This window comes from Xenopus tropicalis, chromosome 4 (assembly GCF_000004195.4).
Source record: "Xenopus tropicalis strain Nigerian chromosome 4, UCB_Xtro_10.0, whole genome shotgun sequence".
Lineage (NCBI taxonomy): Eukaryota > Metazoa > Chordata > Amphibia > Anura > Pipidae > Xenopus > Xenopus tropicalis.
In genome coordinates, this window is record NC_030680.2 from 120,604,902 (window position 1) to 120,632,446 (window position 27,545).

A 27,545-nucleotide genomic window follows, 5' to 3' on the forward strand; every position below is an offset into this window, starting at 1 on the left:
TTGTAAACAAACACAATTCCATCTTTATTTCCAGCACTGATAATATAGAAAAGAGACACAATTCAATTCACAAATGTTCCAAAAGATCAAGCAAGGTAGGAGAATTAGGACAATGTAAAGACATGGGGGAGGAAGGTGGGGAAAGGGAATGGGACAAAGGAATGAGAGAATATGAAAAAGCAAGAAAGAATATATTTTTGTCGTTTTAATAAACTTTTAAGAGAAACCTTCAAAGTTAACACAATACATATATATAAGAAGTGAAATAGTTTAGAAATATGGAAGAACTCTGAACGAGAAAATGGCAGTGATGTCTTATGTCACAGTGAGTCAATATTGTGATATCACAAAATAGAACCATAGAGATTAAATGATTGCAGCCCCATGAAGTTTATGTATGGACAAGGGAGGATCTCTCAGTTACAGATATTTAAGTTCTTTATTCTCCATGAGTTATGTCTTAAAGCAGCTATCTGTACTCATAAACCACAGATTTTCCTATAATTATATAAAGTTAAAATTTGTCTACTTATATTTACTAGCCAGGAAAATGTAGAAATAAAATGCACAAAAATAAAATTCTTATAGTAAGTGGTGACTATTTACCCTCAAATGGAAAAATAGTTTTTTTTATTTTTTTACTTAGATTTCTTGCTCTTTTGCATTGTTTTCAGATGAAAAATAGAAATTTAAAAAAAGAAAAATAAAACAAAGAATAAAATAAATACATAGAAAAAAATAGAAAATAAGGAATATAGATGTGTTCTTGGTTAAATACTTTTAGTAAGTCTGTAAGGCAATTGTTTTAAAAATATTATATTATAAATATAAATAACCTGAAGTTGCGCTGTTGCCCAGTTACTTTAAAGGGGTAGTTTACCTTTACATTAACTTTTAGTATGATGTAGACATTGATATTCTGAGACAATATGCAAATGGTCTTCATTTTTTATTTTAAGTGGTTTTACAGTAATTTAGCTTTTAGATCAGTGGTTGCCTGGTTCTTTTTTACCTTAGAAACCAGGCAGTATGAATGCAGTTTGAATGAGAGACTGGAATATAAATTGGAGAGGGGCCGAATAGGAAGCAATAAAATGTAACAATACCGATAACTTTGTAGCCTCACAGAGCAATCATTTTTTTGCTGCCAGGGTCAGTGACCTCATCTGAAAACTAGAAAGAGGCAGAAGAGAAAGGCAAAACATTCATAAACTATAATAAATAATTAATGATGACCACTTGCAAACTTGCTAGGAATAGGGCATTCTATAACATATTAAAAGTTAACTTAAATGGGAACCACTCCTTAAAGGGTAAATAGAAAATAAAACCCTTCCCTGTATTACTGTACCTTGATTTTGTAATTGTTCCTCTAAAATTTGGAAAATAAAATCTTTTGGCATAATTTTTTTGTGGCATCAGAGAACACAAACATGTTTATTTTATCATAACTTTTAAGAGGGTCCAGTGTTGTAGCCTTTTCTCTTGATGAAAGAGAAAGCAACCTATATTCAGTGTGATTTTCTTACTGCTACTCCCATTATTGTTTAGGCAGACTGTTACCAATCGGTACCCTACAACAATATCATTTGGCCCAGGATGAGCAGAGGTTTGTGTAAAGTGTTTTCTCAGAACATATTAAGCAGATGAGACATTAAGCTGCCTAATGTGTTGGCAGTAAGGTAAAGAGCAAGATTTTGTTTTGTGCTGACATTGTGCTATTGGTTACCGACGTGTAACTGCTACTGCAGGATTCCGAGCCTAATGTAATGCAGATCATTTATTATCAGCTAGTGGGAATCAACAGCCTGTGGTTAGGTAAGAAGAAAAAGATGCCACAATTAAGATGTCTGCTTTAAGATCACCTGGAAAAGATTTCATCCTAAACCCATTCACTAACCACAAACACTACTCATTTTGAAAGTGTTGCTGGCAACTCGAGTTTGTGCTGTCTTACCACCCAATGTTTGGGTAGCTGCCCAAGCCTGCAATGGTGACACTAAAGGGAAGGTAGGGTGCAAGAGGAAAGCTAGGATGCTGAGGTGGTTCAGTGGCCCAGGCGCTCCTCACAGCTTTCAAATATCCCCTTTGTGGCTCCTCCAAAAACATCCACCTGACGGTCATCCCAGTGAATGAGGTTGCCAACAAGGGGTGCTGTACAGTTAGCGATGCCCTCTATTTCTGTCTGGGTCAGAACTCGATCCCACATGTTGAACTGTGCCACTTCACCCACAAATGCCTGTGTTGCATCAAAACGACCACCTAATGTGTCCTAAATAAGCAGAATGAAAAAAAAGAGGCTCAGCACCTTGCATTCCGCAAGCTACATTATAGAGGGAAATTGAAATATAATAATACATTTAATAAACAAAAGTGATAGGAATAGCTAAATTATAGAAATGTTATCAGTGGGGATAGCAGGATGGAAGCTAAACTGTAGCATCAGGTAATGTAAATTACTTCATCTTAAAAAATATAAGCTTGTCATCTGCCTTACAAAACTACAAAGAAAACAGTTAAACCCTTTCCAAACAATTTAGATTATATTGCATTGGATTATAAAGCAGGGAAAAAGCTGACAGGGAAAGAGTTAATAGCCTAGCATCAAACACAGACATACAGTATACACAGAAAAGTATTGATGGCAACTGTAATGGCACACTGGGCATTCTCAGCTGTCTGAAGAGAGTCCAAAATCATTCTCTTGCTGCCTCTTATTGACATGAATAGGAACCACCAGTAAATGGTACTACTGCCCAAATATGTATCAAGTGAATGTGTAATTTAGCTTTGTTGAATTCACATTTTTAATTCTTACGCAAATAAAAGTGATATTAAATAGCTTTTCATGATATAGGGCAGCTTTCCTTGAATTTATTTGTCACAAAAGGTAAGGAGAAAAAAAAACTTTTTGAATACTGCTGTGACATGCATACACTAAATACTACTTGTGTGCTCTGTTAAGAACCAATATTTTAATAGACTATAACACTAATAACATACAGTATTTTCTGATGACTGTTTCTTTTAATGAACATTTATTTACTAAACAGGCTCCTTTGTTTTACTACATTACCATTCTAGCTGAGACAAGATTTTACCTGCTCTTGTCCGAAAATAATGACTCCGTTGGGTTTAATGGGATGCCAAGCAGAGAGGTTATCATTAGAGCCTTTCTTCTTCCCATCCTGGAAAGCTGTCCACATGCCATCCCTCGTGGTCCAGGCTACACAGATATGATGCCACATGCCATCTTTTAGACTTACAGGCAACTGTGTGACCTGTCAGTGTGAGTTAGAGTGAGACATTACTACAGTAGTTGTATATTAAGTGAAGGTGAATAGAAATTGCTAGGGATGGAAGAAAGTGTAGTTTGAAATTCTTAAGCTATATACAGCTAATTTGAGTCCATAATGCTTAGCTGAAGGGATGCAAGAACAGCTGAAGGGATGCAGGCTGAACATTGATTTAAGAAAAAACATTATTTTTTGTGTATTTTCTGCATTTATATAGCAGCTCTGAAGCACTTTCTAAATGTTCATATGAACACACAAGACCATGACTACATTCTTCTTCCTACCCTCCCCTTAATGTATACAACACTGCAAAATGCAGGCAGTGCTGTCTTTATGAGGGTACGGAATGCAGAGACTTGCTGCAGTTGATAAAGGAAGGCACATTTATTTTGTTTTTGCATTTTGCACCTTGACTTCCTGTTGGTAAATGACCCATTAATGTACAAAGATGTTGTGGTTCTGGCTATACTGTGTTGTTGCATATGTCAATCAAATGTTTACCTTGTCATTGATAAGAAGCTCCATTGGGTTGTGCCCCCACTCTAACAGCACAATTTCATTAGGCTGACCTGGTACTGAGTACGAGAAGGGAGTCCCTGACCCTACCGATGCCTTGGATTTCAGCCACATGCACATGGTGAAAGCATAAAGTTCTGGAAGGGTCTTCTTCACCCGCCCATACATGTAGTTGGTACGGACTGAAAAGCTGAGCTTGAAATTTTCAGGGTTGTATCCTGGGTTTCCTGTAGAAAAAGGAAAAAAAAAAAACAATAAATGTTTTAGGCTGTGAGGGTCCTAGGGTTTTTATCAAAATTTTTCTAAAGCAGATTCTGAGGTAAAGTAATATTATATGTGGGTGTGTGTATATACTGTATATATGTGTATTATAATACACAAATATCCTTTATAAAGGTGATTAGTGATGTCAACAGCTATAATTGGGACTAAGCTATGTAATTTGTATGACATGACTCCCTGAAACTTGTGTTTTGTGCAATCCCTTGAAAAATATTACCAGAGGTAAATAGTTAGGACCACTATGTGGGGTTTACCTTGACGTGGGACGGTGGCTCTGCAATTTTAACATCTTAACTTTGCAACTAAAATTCCTGGTTTTAGGAAATACATGCACGGGTACTAAATTACTAGCGAAACAGGGGACTAGGGAATGTGCATTGATCAATTTCCCCAATGGTCTAAGTCTTTAGTGATGGCCCCTGGTATCCATTGTTTTCAAATCATAAAACAAATAATTCAACTATATTAAACTCTTGCTTTTTTAGTTTCTTACAATCACAAAATTGCCCACACTCACCATGTTCTAGTTCTGCAATGCGATTCTGTAAAATGCTCAGTTCTTTCTCTATATCCTGTTTGTCTCTTTCCCCAGAGGCTGTTGTCTGTTCCTTCTCAAGCTCTTGAAGCTTGGCCAGAAGTTGAGCTTCCAGCTCTAGCATCTTGTATTGCAGTGAATCCCTTCCATGAAAAGGTGGTGGTGATGCAGAGGTTGGAGAAGATGCATTATTCACTCTTTGTTGAATCTCTGTCTACAAGAAATCCAGAAAAAAATATCACAGTTAAATTTAATTAGAAAGATTATTGTGGTTTCCTCAATATACTGTTGATGTTCTGAATTTGAGACTATTTATCTGCTAAAACAGTAATGGGTAACTGACAGAACAGTACATCATCACAATCTCAATGACACGTGTTCTTATTGTCACACAAACAAGGGCTAAGTTAGGCAGCAATAACTATTTTTAAATATACATATTGAAATACTTACTAACCATCTACAATGAGCCCTTTCATTCAAAAAAATAAATAAATCTGTATTTATTCTTACTAGGTCTAGCAGTATGTATGCCAGTGAATAAACTTCTATTAAATAAACCCAGTTATTATTAGGCTGTGGATGAAATATTTATCCATCTCAATAGATCAATGTTTGCAGAATAACAGGATCAGTGGTGCAAATAAATAGAAATGGGTTATTTGTGGGGTCTGGAGATTTCACAAGAACTTTAAGGGGGTAATTTACCAAAGTGTGATTTTTTCAGGCTGGGCTTTTTGTCACCAAAAACCTGAATTTGTCACAGAAAAAAAACAAGACCCAACCATATTCTATGCATTCCTATGGGTTCTATGGGACTTTTAGAAGTATATTTATCAAATGGTAAACTCTAACTTTCACCCATTGATAAATATGCTTTTAAAAATTCCTTAGATCCCATAGGAACAAATAGAATGTTAGGGAATTAGTATGGGGAACCATAGCAACTAGATAGCTGCTCAAATTGCAAACTAGAGAGAACTGCTAAATAATTCAAAAACTGCAAATAATTTCCTCAGAATAGCACATACTACATAATACTAATAGTTATTTTTAGGATGAACAACCCCTTCAAGAATCAAGAATATTTACTGAATATAGATAAAGTTTCTCAGAGCTTGGTCTGGGAATTCTTAGTCTGTGCTTTAAGTGTTTCACCTGCCTGGATACTCTGTTTTAATTAACAGATATTCTAATATGACCATAAAGTTCACTTCTGTAGTTTGATAGAATTGTGAAAGGTTTCCCTAAGGGATTTCTGCCTGTTTTACAGTGACTACTGTATCATTAAGAGAAGGGATCCTTTTGAGTTATAATATGTGCTAGGTAGGTGGCAAGAGAATTTGCTTGGAACTCAGTGACGGGAGACCTGGGGTTCTGATCTGTTAAAATTGCTGTCATTACGGTATTGCATTTAAGGTTCCCACCGGAAAGGTTTCCCATTACAAAGTTTTGAAAGTGCTAATAGGAATGCTTTGCAATAAATTTCAGAAATCCCCTTAGTGCATACTGTACATGTTAACTGAAAGTCTATTTACAGAACCTATTAAGATAATGTAAACTGTCTGCTGCTTAGATCTTAAAATTTAAAGGGGCATTTTACACGTATTTTCAACAAAAAGATCCTGCCCAGAGTGATGTTTTGATTAAATTGTGCTAATACAGCACAGATGTTGTTGACTCCTCCACCCGTATGTAATGCATGTGTCATCATTAAAGTATGGGCATATTTAAATGTCACCTTCTTCCCACATTATGGAGGGAATATGAATGCTATGTACACTTGCGGTGTAGTGCACTGTTCAGGCTGATAGACTTTGCCCTAAACTAGACTTTATTTTAACAGGTTTTAAAGCATTAATTGGCTGGTTGGCAGATATGGATTAATTGTACACACTATTGTGGGTTGTAGGGCCACTCGTGCCATAAGGAAAGGTGAGGAAGGACTCTAAGAATCGTCTCATATCCCTATTTATAAACCAGCACAAAGCAGAATAAGGAATAATTAATGGTCTCATTCGATAAAAAGGAGTGCTTGTTCTGAAAGCACTTGTATCTGGGGCCTTGTTGCATTCTGCACCTACTGCTGGATTAAAGCTCAAGTTAGAACATAGGTAGGGGGCAGGAAGGGGAAATCTATGTTCCCCCCCACCAGGCCTTCATGAATACAGTGTTGCCAAACATAGTGCTGCATTTACAGGGTTGAACACATATTTGTGGAAAATCAGAGAAGACCAGGGTAGGGAAATTACTCCCATTTTTTGTACTTTGCACCCTGACCTAAACTTAGTAAATGGCCCCTATAATCTATATCTATCTATTATCTATCTATCTATCTATCTATCTATCTATCTATCTATCTATCATCTATCTATCTACCTATCTATTCTAACACTTATTCATTGAGCACAGGTTACACTGGGTTTTACAACAGCACTTCAACACACAGCAACAATATAACAAATTTATACTTTATATTTATTTTATATTTGTAGCCATTCTGATTCTGAAGTCAATTCACCTACAGAATAATTACTATAATGGGGTTTTTAAAATCTGATGCATCTTTGAGCCATTAGTAAAGAATAATTCATGATATAAAAAGAACTAAGAGCCTCATAAAACTGCAAACCACATAACTTAGAATTATTGTACAGAGAATAACTATAGAAATGATTGAATGTAGCTCATATATTACTGGGAGGCTGTGGGGCATACATATGTATTCTGCACATTTCTTTGATATAGTGCTACCTCTTCTCAAAAGTCTATCGCATAATGATTGTCTCATTCCTATTTTGTGACCCCCAAGGGGACAGTTTAGGTGGTGGAACACATGCTTGAACACAAGAGGAAGAATAAGAAATAGGCAGAAATATCAATTTGTTGAAACAATCAACCAAATTCAGTGGAAAATGATTACTGTTTTCAGCACACAGTAACAGATCAAAACCATTGTACTGTGCAACAATTTACCCAATACTCATTGGTAATATTGGCAGTCAGCAGGCATTTATTCTTCTAAAGATTAAGTTATAGCAGTTAAGGCCTCTGTGGCACATGTTCTGCCTGTGCTTGTGTGGGTTTCCTCCAGGTACTTCCTAAACTTACAGGCAGATTAACTGGATCCTGGTAATCACCATAGTGTGTGTGAATGTGATAAGGACGAAGACACATACAGTGATTAGTCACTGCGACTTTTTTAAAAAGGCAAATAGTCGCAGCAACTTATACTGTACCCTATGGTGGGATAGTCGTTGCGATTAGTTGCCACAATCATTTTTTAAAATGTTGTGGCTACTAATCGCTGCATATATGTCTTCACCATAAGGATGAAGACACACAGAGCTACTTATTAGCAGCTACTTGTAACAGCTACTAAATGCCAGAAAATACCTTGCCATAGACAATACTGATAATTGCCTCTGGTATAACACGCATAGAGACAATTATCAGTAAATGATGAGCATTGTCTATTGCTGCTACTAGTAGCTCTGTGTGTCTTCGCCCTAAGACTGTAAGTTCCACTGGGGCAGTGATTTGCATGATATATAATTTTTGTAGGGTAGTAGCACATGGGGAGATTAGTCGCCCGCGATAAATCTTTACTGCTGCGGGCAACTAATCTCCCTGAAATTCCATCCCACCGGCAATAATGCAAATTGCTGGTGGGATGGGATACGCGTCGCTTCAGTTTTCCGAAGCCACCCAAAGTTTCCTTGAGAGGCAATGTAAACAGAAGCGAAATGTATGCCATTCCACTGACAATTTACATTCTTGCAGATGGGATGGCATTTCTGGGAGATTAGTCGCCCGCAATAGCGAAGATTTATTGTGGGCGACTAATCTCCCCATGTGCCACTGCCCTAATGTGCAGCTGCTGTGCTGACATGTAGGAACTCCTCCATGGCTCTCCTGTATTTTAGATTTCCTTAAAGTACTGTACCTGTAGAGCCCAGTTATTGTACGGTCTGAGGATGTCAGGAAATGTAGAATTTGTACACTTTGTATACTGAAGATTTTCAAAATTAGATTAGATATTATTAGAAATGGGTTATTTGTGGGATCTAGAGATTCCACAAGAACTTTAAAGGGGTCATTTACTAAAGTGTGATTTTTTCAGGCTGGGCTTCTGTCACCAAAAACCTGAATTTGTCACAGAAAAAAAACCATGACCCACCCACATTCTATTCATTCCTGTGGGATCTATGGGATTTTTGGAAGTGGTAAGACCTTAACTTTCACCCCTTGATAAATATGCTTCAAAAAATCCCATAGGAATGGATAGATAGTAGGAGAATTTTTCTGTGGTGCGCTTTAATCTCACATCTTGATAAATCTAATCTTACTGCACAAATAATATTCCTTCACTTACTATTGCATTCATACTGTAGCTCCATATGCAGTTAATATAATACGTCCCATTTGCCCCTTTAAGGATTAAAGTGAGTATGTGTGATATCTGTAATTTCCCTGCTGACCACCCCCACAAAGTTATTACTTGGCGGTCTGTGCCCCAGTCTATCACAAGAACTTATAGGTTCTATTTATAAAACCACAGGCAAATGCTAATGAGACAGGAGCCTCAGTATAGCTGGCAGATCAGTGGAGCATTACAGACCAGTAATAAGCCACTCGGAGGAAAGAGGTGGCTTGTGGCTCCACAACTCTTTAATTATTTAAGGAAGAAGAGAGAAAGGAAAGGATGGGTTGAAACTGAACATGTTGAGAGCGGAAGCAATGTTACATTGTGCGTTTGTTTTCCAGTTTATAAGTCAGTAGTTATTAGTGATGATGCCATTTTCATTATTATTCACACTGTGCAACTGTATAAATAATAGGATTTGCATTTTAATTATTGCGGTTTGAATTGCCACTTCATTTTTCTATTTGCTACAGAAATTATACAAACACAATGTTCTGTGGTCTTTATAACAATGTATAAATACAGATGTAGAAATACCTGCAATAGGTATAGAGGTTTCAGGAAGAGACAAAATTGTATTCATGTGGCATTAATGCTGATCCCAACCCAACCATGCCATTAAGGAAAGGATGGTGTTGCAACTCAGAGAATGTGAAATAGGTATCTAATGGGCTAAATTGCTAAGAGTCATCTATTGCCAATACCTGGAAAGTAGGGATGAGCTAACTCTTTTGCCCAGAACAATTTTGGGCGAAAATTTGTTGTTTTGCCAGTGACTACATTTTTCTTGGTAAATCTGCACTAGAATTTTGTCATGCTTTCTGTTCTAGCAGAAAAACACAACATATTGTACGGGAAAAAATGGAGAAAACAAACGCCAACATTATTAGTATGCACCCCTTTGCCTTCTGCACCACCTTATTAGATCTGAGCCCTCCCCCTGTCTATCTAAGAAGCTGTCTGGCCGCTTTGTTGGAAAAAACTAGTAATATAGGAAATTTGTTAATGATTTTCTAGTGTAACTTCTCTAAAAACGTAGTGCAATATAAATGCCTTAAACTTTAAACGCTTTGCAGTGGATTGTATTTATGAGTTTTCACATAAAAGTGAAGTAAATTTGGTAGTGGTGTTCACAAGATTGGTTTCGGATACAAACACGTTTGGACGGTTGATTATCAATATTATATCACTGTATTACGCTATCCCTTAAGGTGACCATTGGTCGCACGAAAGATCGTACAATCAGCCACAAACCGTTCAGGGCTGAAACAGGCAGGTAAGGAGGTAGAAACAATAGGATTTCTGTCTCCTTCTGCCGATTCAGCTCTGAAGGCAGATTTTGGTCAGGCGCCTTCTATGGCGCCCGATCAAAATCTTTTAACTGGGCCGATCGCCGAGTCGACCGATATCAGCAGCTTCCGACTCACCGACTTGCCATACACACACCGAAATATTATTGGTGCGTGTATGGCCTGCTTTAAAAACTCATCTGGGAAGTCTGGACAGAGGAGGGCACTCCATAGTTAAGTATTATAGAATAAATCTAAGCCTGATACCCTTGTCACTACTGCAGTCCCTTCACTAAGACCGGAGAGCCTTTTAGGAGACCACTCCCTGCTATCTCTCCTGGTTATAGACACTCAGGACCCATAAAAGACCCCTAAACTACTATTAGGGTTACTTTTCACCTGTTCTGGTCCCACCAAAACCACCTCCAGATAGGAAAAACAGAATTAAAAAAAAATGGTAAAGAAGTCGTTGCAAGTCTAGGATGTAACCACAATGGTCACATCACAGGGGGAGTATAGCACCGGAACAATAGCATTTGGAGAGAGTGAAGGTGAAATTTGGGTGGTGGGGGAGTTTTTTTGGGAGGAAAACCAAAGCCCAACTCATAATACTCTTGAAAGAGTGATTGAACAGCTATAATTATAATTTGAAATTAAACGCAAGTGCCCATTATAAACTACTGCCCGAAGAAGTAGTAACCTTCTATATTCAGTCATTCTGGAATATTGAAAAGGTTACATGTCCTTAAGGGAATCAGTAGCGTATTATGTATTGTTCGATTGTGTTCAGTTCCACACTAGAGAAGGCCGAGCTGCTGAAACACACTGCTCAGCATCCCATCTCTCAATCAATACTCTCTGCTGTAATGGAAAGAAAATGGAGTTGTAGTGCCAGAGGAAATCTCTCCCTAGGACAAATATGACTCAGGAGAGGTGTTAATGAGAATACATGGAAAGCCTGCAGTAGGGGGGCCGGAAGTGGGACTCAAAAATAATTATATTGATTCATGAATAATGTACAATTGGATGTCCTACAGTGTATGAGTGACTGTGGATAATCCCACCCAGCTACATACACAGTACACACACATACCTGTATCACATACAGTGCCGTATTGTTATGAGGGAAGCTAAGAACCTTGTATCAGAAGGCACTTTACACTAGTGGCACCACTTCGCCCCTCTCGCCTCAGGTTGCAGCAGACCTAGGAGTTAACTAAACCTGAAGGTCTTCATTCAGTAGCAGTGTGGCTCAGTGTAAAATAACCCTTTTGGACTCCCATTACAAAGTCAGACTGTTCAAATAATGACTTTTAGCTGTTAGTGGGTGTTGGGATCTCTTACTGAAGGCTGCAGGTTAAGCATTACAATCCCCATCTCAACTTGTTAAATCTGCTATCTATGCACAATGCCTGCCTACTACTCCTGGCCAGCTTTGTAAACCAATGGGGGTTATTTATCAACATTTGTATTTTTTTCTGCAATTCTATTTTTTGTGCTAAAAATTTGGATCATGGTTTTGATAAAACATGAATTTTTAAATTTATTAAGCAAAAAAAAGGCTAAAAACTTTTGCCATCCTTTGCCATCTAAAAGCTTGCAAGGTCATGTAGAAGTCAATGGGAGCTGTCCTTGGCAAAATTTAAACTATTTATTCAATTTCCAAAGTTCCCAAGTTTTTTTTATGTTTTTTTTTTAGCTTGTTCACCCATCAAAAATGATGAGTAAATATGAATTCAAGGTATCTGAGTTTTTTTCAATTTTTTATTTGTTTAAATTTTTTAGGTAACATTTTTGTTTTTTTAACATTTTAAGGTTAGAAAAGAATGCAAAAATTTCAGAAATACAAATTTTGATAACTAGGCCTGTATATGTTTGCATACTACAAATGAAAAGAGCAAACCATTTTATGCTGGCTCTGTAGAGTGTTTCCCCCATAACCAATACATGATATTCTTCCATTATGCTTCCAAGATCTTCTGGTTTCTTTACATTGACAGCTGTTTGAACAGTTTCATTTTGCCCTGTATTTTTCTATTTTTGCAGTTTCTTTATGTTCATGTGGGACTCTATTACTAAGATTTATGGGAGTTTTAGTGTTTGGGCTATGTGCCAAATAAAATATACTATACTATACCTACTTTGCAAAAACATTACACAATTGCCCAGTTTTCAAGAATTTGTACCAGGGACATTGCCAGTCATCCAGTCAGAGAGACTGTATTGACTCTCCCCTTCCTCTCTTTATTGACTCTTCTCTCTATTGACTCTTCTCTCTTTATGCAACAAACTGCCAGCTCATCTGGTTATGTCACAGCACAGTCTGTTCTTCCCAATATCTGCAGGTGCTCATTACTCCCTAGTGGCTTTTGGTCATGTCTGTCTCTGTCCTACCTTGCTGGTACTATTCCTTAACCTCCTTGTCATTATAGTTGTCAGGTTATACAACCTGTGTGAATTATGGCAGCCTTGGAGGAATGACTCTTTGCAGTCTGTTAATAATTAGGAAAAGACTGAATGAGCAAGCACAATGCTACCTACCTGCCTGTTAACATTGTGGCTAGTAGCGACCATTACTATTTTTTTTCTCTGATCTTGTTTAAAGTCAAAAGGGTTATACAGTTAGCTTTAAAGCACTTTCAGGGTCATGCAGGGTGCAATGGATCTCTAGTATGGTGTACAGGCACAAATACAAGGAAACATAGTGCATAGGGACAAACCCCATTACACTTTGCTTCTGTTTTGTCACTTTCCCTTATTTAGTTAATAAGCCCTTAAGTCTTCCTTTATATTTAATGTGTACATGTTATGCCTTGTACATCGGTCAGTCTTCAACAGGGGCACTTTTGCCATAAGAAATGTGAGTCTCGCTTGAGGTGGCACTTATCCAGGGGCGTCAAGAACCCATCCAGGTATTTATAAGAAAAGAATTTCTATTAGTTATGGAGAACTTGCAGCATTGTGTCTGGCACCTCAGTGCCCCTGGACTTAAAATGTGCAATGCAATGCTGATCAGACAAGGCTGAGCTGTACACATTTTATATATAATTTTATGCATGGCTGCCATTATTGGATAAACAGATGTCATTAATTATAGCTCAGTAAACAGAATCCTTTTCACATACAGCACTTACCTAGAGATACACAACAGTTAATTTTTTACGTTTTGTGGGAAATCTGTTTGCTCTTTTCCAGTACCTGCTCAAATAGATTGCTGCTAAATCTGGCTGCTAGCTGACATTTTCCTAATTCGTATTTAGGCTTGACAAATAAAGCAAAGTGTATTATAAATAATATATGTAGTATTTTTCCCAGAGAGGAGAAGAGAAACCAGTGGGATCAACAAGTTAGAGCTGAGGACTTAGTTAACAGTAGAAAGTATGATTAATGGTCAGTAAACACAGCCAAAAATGTATAGCAAAAAGCTCAATAGCTGTAACAGGAATTTACTGAAATATTAGTGTGTTCTTGCACAGCATTTCAGCATAGGTTTTTCGAAGAGACAGCAAAAAAAAAAATCATGCATGGAGATTAGATAACACTATTGCTTCTAGTAAATATAGTAAATATATTGGGTAAAGAATAGAGACATTTACCCTTAGCCCCAGGGCTAAAGTCAGAGAAGAGTGGGCCCCTAAAAATGCAGAAAGGCTGGACCACAGAGGACAGGTTGGAAAATACATAAATCAGAACATATTGTCATAGCCAGGTATACTAATATACAGAACATGGATGCCCGGACTATAGCGCTCTAGCTGTTACTGTATTTCAAGTCTCATCATTCCCTATCAGATGGACGCAAAGATGTTGGAGGGCTATAGACAGCATATGGGAAAATGTCCGTATATCACAACTGTTACACAATATAATATTCTCTTTGAACTTTTAACAATGTTATTTCCCAGAGAGACTCCTGTGATGTTGGGGATGCAAAACTTTTTAGACGTCTCTTTTTAGAAGAGTTTACTCTCTGGTTTTGTACCTGTTACTCAAAGAGGACATTTGCATAAATCATAGGGAATGGCAATAGTAATACAGGTAGGGGATCTGTTATCTGGAAATCTGTTATCCAGAAAGTTCAGAATTACAGGAAAGCCATTTCCCCTAAACCCTATTTTAATTAAATAATTAAAAATGGTTTCTGTCTCTGTAAGGATAAAACAGTACCTTGTACTTGATCCACTTATAACTAAGATAAATTCATCTTTATTGAAGGCAAAAAAAATCCTATTGGTTTTATTTAATGTAGAAATGACTTTTTAATAGACAAAGTATGGTGATCCAAATTAAGGAAAGACTTCTTATCTCAAAAACCATAGGTCCCAAGGATTCTGGATAACAGGTCCCAAACATGTACTGTAACAAAAATGCTGTTCATGGTGTTCATGTTCAAATGAAGCTGATTGCTTGTACATGGGTTACACCAGGGCAACTGTGCCGTAGATCACGCTGATTACTACAATACCAATATTCTATTATAACATCATTATTCTTACAGGCCATTACTAATTCCTGTTGTTCGGGTACTTACAAGCACTGGAGTGATCTGTTTTAGGTGGATGAAGCAAAGGAAAACAAAGCAATTGCCCCAGGCCAAAAACACACATCAAACCCATGATTCCAGGAACCATAGCCAGTGTTCCCGAGAAGAGTCGTACCCAGTAAACCTTTGATTCCTCAAACTACCCACATAGAAAACTGGGCATATAATTTAATCTTTTTCCAGATTGGCCACTTTTGAACAACTTGATTATCTGCTTGTAGTGGCTTTATTATTACTTTATATGAGTGCCCCAGTTAGAGGTAGATGGTTTTTGTCCTGTGATACAAATGGCAAGGGGAATATTTTTTTCTCCAGAATTTTAGCAAATTACAAGTTAATAAAATAACACATTTTACAGTCAAACAAGTTTTTTTAACAACAAAAATATTGATATTATCAAAAATATATTAAGTTAAAATAGATGCTTTGAGAATATAATAGTCAACTTGTTTTTGTAATGTACACTGCTACTGCCTATCCCTTGTGTATCCCCCTATTATACAAATATTGATTGGCATATATATTGCTCTAAGGAGTAAAAACCAGAATGCAGTGCTGAATGTAATGTTTCAACGTACGTAACCCTTTTCAATATCCCTATGTTTGCTGACATTTGGACCCAGTAAGCATATAATGGTTGCTGCCACCTCCTTGTACTTAACAATAAAATGCTTGTGTGGTGGGTTTCTAAACTCCTCTATCCTTTCCCCATCAATCTGATACCTTGTCTGCCCATGTCACTCCTTTTATCTATCTGTTCGTCTGTCTGGCTATCTGATAAAGCTGTGCATCCTTGGCAGTAGATCAGTGAATATATATTGCGCCTGTCTGCATCATCTAATACAGTCTTGTCAGGATTTTCTTGAAGCTTTTGTGTCTATAAAGTGCCTCGTTGTAATACACCTATAATACGCATGGTGGGGAAACAGTATTTTTCCCACGGCCAATGCCATTCATTTTTAACATTAAATTAGAATCCCTCCTCATTTCCTTACCTCAATTTTCTCAATGCGATCTTTCAGTGTCCTCACTGCCTCTTCCAGCTCTTGCACTGCCTGGGGGGAGTCGAGGGGCAGATCTCCCATAGCTCCTTCCTTGGTTCCCCAGCCATCTGCACCCTCCCGATAACTCTTGTCCAAGCCGTTCTCACAGCGGCTGAGCTTACCAGTCAGCTCCCTTATGGCCTCTTGGTCAGTGAGGATCTGCTTTTTCTGCTGTAACACAGTCTGTCTCAGCTGTTCTGCTGTGCTTTGCAAAGAGAGCACCTCTTCTCCGGGCGGCTGCGGGGCATCTCTCTGAACATCAGACGGGCACTCCATTTCCAGGGGGGTGCACAGGAGCCTGCTGAAGGTTGGAGGGGCCTGGCTCTTTGAACCAGAGAGCTCCAGAAGGGAATCTTTGGAGCCATACAGGGTTTTAACACCATGGAGAGCTCCCAAGCTCTTCTCCATTGGAACTGTAGAAGCAGATTCATTGTCAGCACCAAGGACAGGTCCCTTGGCTGCTGGATGGACACTTGCTATAATGCATATGATGGCACCCAGGAATGCAAGCATTCCTGCCACCAGTAGTACTGCCAGAAACTTCAGGGTGACAGCTTCACAGGGGCACTTTAGCAGAGAAAAGAAGGCACTTACGCTGAGATAGGCAGCCCCTGTGTTAATAAAGACAAGCCCTTTCTCGGCAGAGAGTGCCCAGGCAGATGGATGGAAGCTGACAGGCAGCTCTCTCAGCTCAAGCCTCACTCTGTAGTGCACAGCCGTTGCTTAGTCTATGGCTTGCAAGGGAGGAGAGGGTTAGACGTCACAGCTCCCACCCCCATTTTTTTTATCCCCCTAGTGAGTTAGCACAGCTCGCTTTAACCCTTTCGTTGCTTAGCCTGCTTTTGGATTAATTACGTGTTTGTACCAGAAAATGCTGTGTACAAGTATAAAATTGCACATGAAATATAAGGAACAGTAATGTTGCTATACACAGGGTGGAACAGCCTTTACGAGCCTTAAAGATAATGGCACATTGAGAGAAATTAAAACATTAAAAGATGAGATCAGCTGTTTGAATGAATGAAAACTTTTTTTTTACCTTTATTATTTGTTTTTAGCAAATAAAGAGGAATAGAAAAAAGGAAGGGAAAACAAACAAAAAAAACCCATGAAATAATAGACACTATACTATTTATAAGGTGGTATGTATGTGTACGTCATAGCATATAGCTATGGATTCACCTGCTCTTATCATTATCTACCATAATAATTTAGGTAATGTATGTAATTAAAGGGAATCACCACCCAAAATTAGTTTTTTTGCATAGTGCAAAAAGAAAAAGTATTGCAATTTTTAAATGTTCATTTATTACAACTTTTCAGTGGTTTGAGTCAAAGCCAGCAGTGCAAAGAAATAACCTGCCAGACAGGTACTGCATTCAATAAGAATTACATTTACAAATAATTAGTAAAGCACTGCTTATAAATGCATATTGGAATATTGCTTAGAATTATATTTTCTTTCATTATGGAAAAATATGTTTTTGGGTAGAAATCCCCTTTAACCCAAGCAGACCACAGAGTTCAATTAAAGGAGAGAGAAAGGTAAAAACTAAGTAAACTTTATCAGAAAGGTCTATGTAAATACAGCCACAAGCACTTAAAGTAATGCTGCAATCAAAAGAAACACAGGATTTCTTGTCTCTTTTTTTTGTAAATATGATGTTTCAATGTTTGACTTCCTCTCTCAGAAACATCCTTAATTCCAGCGGCCAGAGTCTGCGCAGTTTTCTCCTCTCTCCTACTCCCCCCTCCCAACAGAATGCTAAAAACTCCCTCCCCCTACTTAGGAATGTGTGATCTGAGCTGTAAAGACTAGACTGCAGGCAGGAAGCTACTTAAAATGGCTGCTGCTATCTTAAGCAAACGGAGAAAGCTTCTAAAGCTGTTTACTCAGGTATGGTAATGGTTTCTGCAGAATAAATACATTGTTCTAGGTGGCACTAAGGTGGCATATCTATTGGCAGTAAAATGCCAAAATGACTTTCCTTCTCTATTTAATATGTACTGTACAAATGGGTGCAATCCACCATGTTTTGCATAGTAAATGAATTGTAGCAGGTGTGTGCTACTGCCTTCACGAATACAGTGCCGCCTGCACTGCACTGCTTTATTCATGAGGGAAGGGGGGAAGGAGGCATGTAGGTGCATCATTTTGACCAGTGGTCTCCAACCTTTCTTGCACCACGGACCGGTTTCAAGCAAGACAATTTTTCTGAGGATCAGGGGTGGTGGGTAAAATACAGCTCATCATAATACAAAATCAGCAACTAGATGCACCCAGCCCCTTTGCTCTTCTTACTCCCACCTAAGTGGTGACATCCCCTGACACTTAATATGGAGCTGTAAGCACTTTGGTCCTTTTCACGATCAGTAGAAAGCTTCCTGGGCTTCACATAGCTGTTGTCATGGAGTTGGGATCACAGGTAATTGGGACCAGAGGTGGCCCAGTTCAGCACAGCCCACGGCCCGGCACTGGTCCCCGGCCCGGTGTTTGGGGACCCTTGATTTAGACCACAAGTTAGAAGGAGCTTGCTGTGTCCCTGCAGCAAGTCCAACCTGAATGAACACTAAGGGGTGCACTTTTATGCCACTTATAGATCCAATCGTGGCAGGGGAAGTTGTAAATGGCCATACGTATTTCTCAGTATTCCTAAATCTGGGGGTTTCTTCAGCTGCTGTTTTCTTCTATTCTGAGATTTTCATTTTGTGGGAATGATTCACAGAATGATAGCCAGATTCATAGAAACAGCCAACTGATCTAAGCATTATTAGCATGGATAATGGCCTCCTGACTAGGAAGTGAAAAATAAAAAATTGATTAAAATCTTTTTTTTGTTATTAATTATGCCGATTTAATGATGAGAGTATGTGAATGTAGATTACAAATAGCATCCGGTGTTCAGTATTCCTTTAATGGCTTTGCATGCTGCACACGTTGTTGACGAGTTTGGCTGCTTATGGTCTCCTGGGACACTCACATGTCATCAGATTTCCTGATATTTCCATGAAGCTGGGGATGTGCTGAATCAGTATATGTGAACTATCAATCCCAGGATCCTAAGCTGGACTTTCATTTACAGCTGTTGGAGGCTAGTAAATACAACCTTTCTAACAACTCCAAGTGAGGAGCATCAACATCCTCCCTTATTTATATGGGCTAATAACACACTTGATTAGTTCTGCATGTCTTACACTGTCCATGTTTCCTAAAGAAAAGATTCACTTAAAGCATATAATTAGACGTCATGTGGATGATTTGTTGTGGATTGACTTGTCAGCTTCAAGTATGTAGGCTTTCTCCTACTATTAAGGCATAAAATAGGTTTTAGAGCTACTCTGATGGGATTGGTTGTGAGTTTTTCTGGTCTAGCACTTCCAAGTATACCTAAAACTAATTAGCAAGTAGGGGGTAAGTTCTTGGACACTGTGGGTACCAGAAGAGCAACAGTTTTACAGGCAGGGATAAAAGGAATGAACATTACGTCCTACAGGTTTGGGAAGGGGCCCACCTGTAAGATAGTATATAGTAAGGTAAGATGGAATCGGACAGGGGCTAGAGCTGTGGCATAGCACATACAGCAAGGGAGCTGGTGCCAGGAACACTTAGGGCTGTACAATATGGTTTAGTCCATGGCTATTGTTGTACTATAGAATTTACCCTCCCTTTGGCGGTTCAGGGAAGCTGGAAGTTGAACAGCTAAAGGAGAGATTCAGACTGGATTCTATATATTATTATATTACTCTAAGGGGTCATGAGACCTGGACTCACAACTATAAACAGTCAGCATTCCTGTATGTGGCACTTATACTCTCTCTTCTGTTGTTTTCTGTCCTCTGCTGCACTCCTTATTTCTTTGTATCCTATTTTGATCTGTCATTTTGATATCTTTTCATTATTCTCTTCACCTTAACTCTTCTCTGGTGTCCTTTATTTCTCCTGTCTCTTTTCAGTCTTTCTATCTCTTTTTCTGCCTCTGTTTCTCCAATTCTCATTTTTTCCATTATGTTTTTCTTTCTATTTCCCTCCTCACCTTATCTTTTCCATAAAGGAAGGAGAAAAATATGGATTTGCATTAATAGCTACTAGGATTGATGAATACAGAAAGTACAACATGGGGGCGGTCCTCTATTCCAGTTTTATTTCTGTGATATGTGCTTAATAAAAATGTGCTCTTTGCACTTCCGTATAGTTGTGCTTGGTGCCTCTCAGTCCTTCCTGCCTTCTGTTCTGAATTGAGCGCCTACTGGCACAGGGGGACACTGGAGTTACCATTGCTTTCTGACCAGACAGTAGTTTCAGGGTTACTTTATGGCCAGTCCACTTGTGCCTAGAGAAAATGGTGCAGATTTCACATGCACACTGGAAATGATTGCGCCAGGGAAAAATATGAACAACTGTGCCAGGGAAAAATACAAGTTGATTGTGGAAAAAACGTTGTCTTTGTTTAGTGCACTTGCGGACATAAATGGCCCCTTATGTTTGGATTTATACCAAGACAAACTAGATTTATAAATAATATGTTAGAAAAACACTTTGTTCTTAATCATTGCTTCGTAAAGTAAATCAACCATGCCACCATTTTTCTTGACCAATAGTTTCATTTGATTGGATGAGGTTAACTTGTCAAAACAATCTTGGCTGCCCCCATTAATATCAATTATCACAAATATATACAGGTAATAGGAATCCCTGTGCAGAACAACCTATGCCAATATTTTATACTAGGCAATAACTATGACATAAATTTAATGCAAGCCCTGCTTCTAAATAGGGCACATTGTTCTATTAACCACGAGCCACCTGTTATGATCATTAAAAATGTCTGGCTCCATGTTCTTAAGAAACAGACTTTGCACAATTACTCATCATTTTTTGAACATGTCACATGATAATACTTAATTAACTAAAGCAAAGCTCATGTGCATATGGACTATAATATCTGTGGTGCAGATCTGTAACATGTATTACTTTATTTATACATCAATATATATGATGTTTTATTCATAGATGGAAACAAATCTATTGATGTGGTTTTACTGTCCTTTGATACCTCTAGTGATATGTGCCCTAAAAGTTACTGTTGTGTGCAGGTCTGGGACCTGTTATCTAGAATGCTTGGGACCTGGGGGTTTCCGGATTAGGAATCTTTCCGTAAATTGGATTTCCATACCTTAAATCTACTTAAAAATCATTAGTTAAACACAATTTGAATTATTTGCTTAAAATGGAATCTATGGGAGATGGCTTTTCCGTAATTCCGAGCATTCTGGATAACGGGTTTCTGGATAATCCCATACCTGTATCAGGGTGTATAAATGCACATGTGAATTTAAAATCTGCATTGCAAAACTGTACAGAGGCTGTGTATGCTGTAACTTACATGTCATCAATTATATATAGCACGCAGCATCTAACAGCATTGACTCAGGAGATCAGTCCATAGGCACCAGTGCCTATGCTTTATGCCACGTGATTCCTCTTTATGGCTAAAACTGTAGGAAATGGCCCTGTGATAAACTCCTTCCAAATGAAATATGTTTTGTTAATGGCTGACATGTTCAGCTTGTGGTCCTCCAGCTCTCTAAACTACATTTCCCACCCACTCCAGACCAACTAAAGCAGTTACGGGTTACATGGGTTAACTTACCCATGATCAGGCCCCATCCCCCTGACTCAAATGTGCCTTCGATATACTTGCAACCCAACCTGCAGGGGCTATTAAGGCACTGTGACCCAAGACCTGCTGCAATAGAATTGTCATCACGAGGGTAAGCAGATGTGATTTTCAAAACCAGTCAAAAATAACCCAATTTGTACAGTGTATATAAAACTACACATGCTTCTAACCCTGATCGCTGATATATATTTTCTATGCCTATTTCCTACTAAGATGACTTATGTGCCCTGCTATCTGTGCCCAGTTTATGCAGGTTATTGCAAAGGTGGCCAAACACGTTGTGTTGCCAAATAAGCAAATCTTCTCTTAGTATGCCCACTTAAGGTGAGCGATGTCGGGCTAGTCCAATCCTTGGCCCTAGGCCTTAAAATGTAGGGCATAAGCTTCATCGGACTGAGAACCGCATTAATAAGCCGAGTGGTCCCTGATCCCTGAAAGAAAAATCAAACCTGCCCGATTGAGATCTGACCAATTTTAGGCCAGATGTTGGTCGGGTAGGCCCACCGGGGGTGAACATACACAGGCAGATAAGCTGCTGAATTGGTCTGAAGGACTGGCAGCTGAAATCTGCCCACGTTTGGCAACCTTAACCTTTGCTGCCAGCCCCTGGTTAAAGTGAAAGTACATTATCCAGCATGCACTTGGTACTTGTATTACTGAATATTGTTCCAGGAAACAAAAGGTCATTAAGAAATCTTTGGAACGTTGGTAGTTATTAACTATTGAAAAACGCTGCTCAGTTGGGGCCAACCTGGTAACCATGGTATCACTATACCCTGCCAGTGCTGCTACACCAGGAGGTGAATCAATCATGAATCAAACATCAATGTCCTTCTTGTTTATCCTCTTTGTAGACTGCAGTAGGCACTTTTACCCTAGCCAACTTCCCAAGCCTGTCCCTGGAGACTGCCCACACAATCAGGGCTTTCCTGCAGGAACAGTGAGGTGAAATCTCCACTGGTACTGTTGGTAGCATCTCTCCCTACTATACCTGCTATCCCACAGCCACAGTCCCTTCCCAGAGGCTATTATCCCACTGCTACTATAGGCACCATCTCTCCCTACTATACCTGCTATCCCACAGCCACAGCCCCTTCCCAGAGGCTATTATCCCCCCCACTGCTACTATAAGCACCATCTCTCCCTACTGTACCTGCTATCCCACAGCCCCAGTCCCTTCCCAGAGGCTATTATCCCCCCCACTGCTACTATAGGCACCATCTCTCCCTACTATACCTGCTATCCCACAGCCCCAGTCCCTTCCCAGAGGCTATTATCCCCCCACTGCTACTATAGGCACCATCTCTCCCTACTATACCTGCTATCCCACAGCCACAGCCCCTTCCCAGAGGCTATTATCCCCCCCACTGCTACTATAAGCACCATCTCTCCCTACTGTACCTGCTATCCCACAGCCCCAGTCCCTTCCCAGAGGCTATTATCCCACTGCTACCATAGGCACCATCTCTCCCTACTATACCTGCTATTCCACAGCCCCAGTCCCTTCCCAGAGGCTATTATCCCACTGCTACCATAGGCACCATCTCTCCCTACTATACCTGCTATTCCACAGCCACAGTCCCTTCCCAGAGGCTATTATCCCCCACTGCTACTATAGGCACCATCTCTCCCTACTATACCTGCTATCCCACAGCCCCAGTCCCTTCCCAGAGGCTATTATCCCCCCACTGCTACTATAGGCACCATCTCTCCCTACTATACCTGCTATTCCACAGCCCCAGTCCCTTCCAAGAGGCTATTATCCCTCACTGCTACTATAGGCGCCATCTCTCCCTACTATACCTGCTATGCCACAGTCCCTTCCAAGAGGCTATTATCCCCCACTGCTACTATAGGCACCATCTCTCCCTACTATACCTGCTATCCCACAGCCCCAGTCCCTTCCCAGAGGCTATTATCCCACTGCTACTATAGGCACCATCTCTCCCTACTATACCTGCTATCCCACAGCCCCAGTCCCTTCCCAGAGGCTATTATCCCCCCCCCCTGCTACTATAGGCACCATCTCTCCCTACTATACCTGCTATCCCACAGCCCCAGTCCCTTTCCAGAGGCTATTATCCCACTGCTACTATAGGCACCATCTCTCCCTACTATACCTGCTATCCCACAGCCCCTTCCCAGAGGCTATTATCCCCCCCACTGCTACTATAGGCACCACCTCTCCCTACTATACCTGCTATCCCACAGCCACAGCCCCTTCCCAGAGGCTATTATCCCCCCCACTGCTACTATAGGCACCATCTCTCCCTACTGTACCTGCTATCCCACAGCCCCAGTCCCTTCCCAGAGGCTATTATCCCCCCACTGCTACTATAGGCACCATCTCTCCCTACTATACCTGCTATCCCACAGCCCCAGTCCCTTCCCAGAGGCTATTATTCCCCCACTGCTACTATAGGCACCATCTCTCCCTACTATACCTGCTATCCCACAGCCCCAGTCCCTTCCCAGAGGCTATTATCCCCCCACTGCTACTATAGGCACCATCTCTCCCTACTATACCTGCTATCCCACAGCCCCAGTCCCTTCCCAGAGGCTATTATCCCCCCACTGCTACTATAGGCACCATCTCTCCCTACTATACCTGCTATTCCACAGCCCCAGTCCCTTCCAAGAGGCTATTATCCCTCACTGCTACTATAGGCGCCATCTCTCCCTACTATACCTGCTATGCCACAGTCCCTTCCAAGAGGCTATTATCCCCCACTGCTACTATAGGCACCATCTCTCCCTACTATACCTGCTATCCCACAGCCCCAGTCCCTTCCCAGAGGCTATTATCCCACTGCTACTATAGGCACCATCTCTCCCTACTATACCTGCTATCCCACAGCCCCAGTCCCTTCCCAGAGGCTATTATCCCCCCCCCTGCTACTATAGGCACCATCTCTCCCTACTATACCTGCTATCCCACAGCCCCAGTCCCTTCCCAGAGGCTATTATCCCACTGCTACTATAGGCACCATCTCTCCCTACTATACCTGCTATCCCACAGCCCCTTCCCAGAGGCTATTATCCCCCCCACTGCTACTATAGGCACCACCTCTCCCTACTATACCTGCTATCCCACAGCCACAGCCCCTTCCCAGAGGCTATTATCCCCCCCACTGCTACTATAGGCACCACCTCTCCCTACTATACCTGCTATCCCACAGCCCCAGTCCCTTCCCAGAGGCTATTATCCCCCCACTGCTACTATAGGCACCATCTCTCCCTACTATACCTGCTATCCCACAGCCCCAGTCCCTTCCCAGAGGCTATTATCCCCCCACTGCTACTATAGGCACCATCTCTCCCTACTATACCTGCTATTCCACAGCCCCAGTCCCTTCCAAGAGGCTATTATCCCTCACTGCTACTATAGGCGCCATCTCTCCCTACTATACCTGCTATCCCACAGCCCCAGCCCCTTCCCAGAGGCTATTATCCCCCCACTGCTACTATAGGCACCATCTCTCCCTACTATGCCTGCTATCCCACAGCCACAGTCCCTTCCCAGAGGCTATTATCCCCCCACTGCTACTATAGGCACCATCTCTCCCTACTATACCTGCTATCCCACAGCCCCAGTCCCTTCCCTGAGGCTATTATCCCCCCACTGCTACTATAGGCACCATCTCTCCCTACTATACCTGCTATCCCACAGCCCCAGTCCCTTCCCAGAAGCTATTATCCCCCCACTACTACTATAGGCACCATCTCTCCCTACTATACCTGCTATCCCACAGCCACAGTCCCATCCCAGAGGCTATTATCCCCCACTACTACTATAGGTACCATCTCTCCCTACTATACCTGCTATCCCACAGCCACAGTCCCTTCCCAGAGGCTATTGTCCTACTGCTACTATAGGCACCATTTCACCTTACTATATATTTCACAGTCCTTTTACAGAAGCTACTGAATTGTTCCACTTTTACAACAGGCATCACCTAACACTACTACTATATCTATGATACCCCAGCCACAGCCTCTTTCCATAATTTCAAATTTAGCTTCCTCTACTGGAGTGGTTGCACAAGACTGATGTGCCTGATATATAGAAGGTCTTACCTTAACCCTCAGCTACAGATTCTGTACTTCCTAGTTCCAGTCAGGCTGCTGACAGAGGGAGGAAATTCTGAGGAATGTAGTCTAGATGCAACTTTGCTGGGTTTAAAACTGCAAGAGAAATAATAAAGATTGTTAATAAAACTGCTGGCATGTTTTAAGATTGACAGGAATTTCTTAAAAGTCAGTGGCATAACTAGGGGGGAGCAGACCCTGCAACTGCAAAGTGCCCAGCAAAGAGAAGGGGCCAGTAAGAACTATAGTAAGCCCCTATTCATGCTTATTCCCCCCGATTACCTGTTCCCGAATGTCCTACATTTGCACTGACTGGGAATCCCACCGTATGCTCCTATTAAATGCTTTATAGGGTTTTCATTCGTACCTGTGGGCCATAACATTTAAAATGTACTATGTAATAAGACTAATACAACTGGATCATTTTCCCTTAGTTTTATTCATCCTTTTATTTAGGATTAAGTGCATAGCTGAGAAAGTTAGGACAGTGTGTGACAGAGAAAGGAAAAGGCAGATAAAGAGATTAAAGTGTTTGAGCCTTGGAAATCAGACAAAGGAGCAGGGACACTGTTTAATGATGGGTATATTCAGGGCTGTATAAATAACCAGCTCAGGAACAGACTTGTTCTATTCATTATACCTTATGATGCATGGATTCTTTCACTTAATGCTGAAATATAATGTGACTCTGTGTGCAGGATTTCTCTTTCATTCTGTGGCTGCTGCTGAGCTTCTTTCTGATTTCCAACATTGTATTAAGCCTAATTGTGTTGCATCTTGTATAGCGCAACTGATTAATAGCATGTATTAGGCTCAGAGGTGAGGAATGAATGTGTAATGGCATTGCTCCCCTCAAATGATGTGGGTGTCTGCAGAAAGTACATAAAATAACAATAACTTTGTTTTCTATTGTGCACTCACACATTTATGTTGTGATTTTATTCAAATGTAACTACCCCTCCCCCCCCTGGGTTGGTTACACCAATATAGATGCAGTATTCTTGTTGTATCTCTTGAATAAGCAATTAGTAATGCAAGAGTTGTATGTTAAACACCCAAAAGGTTAAATGTCTGCCCTGGGTAAGCAGCCTAAAACTCTAACAGCCCCTTGTTCTGCTCCCCTATAGGTGTCTGAGTGTCAGTAACTCACACAGAGGCAGGGAAATGAGAAGCGTTAGAGAAGGGGACAGAGTGAACAGGTGGTGAGGAGGAGGGTGAGGGAACAGATTCATTTTTGGACAAGAAGCGGAGGAGTGGGAGAATTCTGAACGGAGAGAGGGAATGAAAGAGAGAGATGGAAAACAGGAGGAGCGGGGGTGGATGCTGGTTATGGGAGCCAGAGCAGAAGGGAGAGTTAAAAGGTGCTATAGAAAAGGACAGAACTTGAAAAGTGGTTAGAAAGCATTCTGCCCTTGCCATGGGGGGTTGTTACTGCAAGATATACAGGTACAGGATTTGTTATCCAGGAACCTTATATGCAGCAATTACAGGAAGGCTGGCTCTAATTATGTCCATTTATGCAAATCATTCATTTTTTAAAAAGTACAGGTTTGTAACAGGTTATTCAGAATGCTCAGGACCTGGGGTTTTCTGGATAAGGGGTCCTTTCCATAATTTGGATCTCCATACCTTAAGTCTGCTAAAAAAAATCATTGAAACGTAAATGTAAACATAAACTTAACCCAATAGGATTGTTTTTCCTCCAAAGAATTACTTATATCTTAGTAAGGCTCAAGTACAAGGTACTGTTTTATTATTATTATTATTATTATTATGGAGATTTGGATGAAGGCTGCCTATGGCATTACAACATTATATGTTGTATTATATGTAGGTATATGTAGG

The 27,545-nt window shown here is 40.3% G+C and overlaps 1 protein-coding gene across 1 annotated transcript; it reads right to left on the minus strand.

The window, feature by feature from the left end:
* Window positions 1-21,585, minus strand: nptxr (neuronal pentraxin receptor). Its single transcript, XM_012962517.3, has 6 exons — window positions 21,582-21,585; window positions 15,883-16,652; window positions 4,612-4,843; window positions 3,798-4,039; window positions 3,102-3,281; window positions 1-2,272 (listed from the first exon to the last, which is right to left on the minus strand). Exons 1-6 carry the CDS (start codon window positions 21,583-21,585, stop codon window positions 2,048-2,050), a joined length of 1,653 nt encoding a protein of 550 aa, XP_012817971.3. The 3' UTR covers window positions 1-2,047.
* Window positions 21,586-27,545: the final 5,960 nt, after the last annotated feature.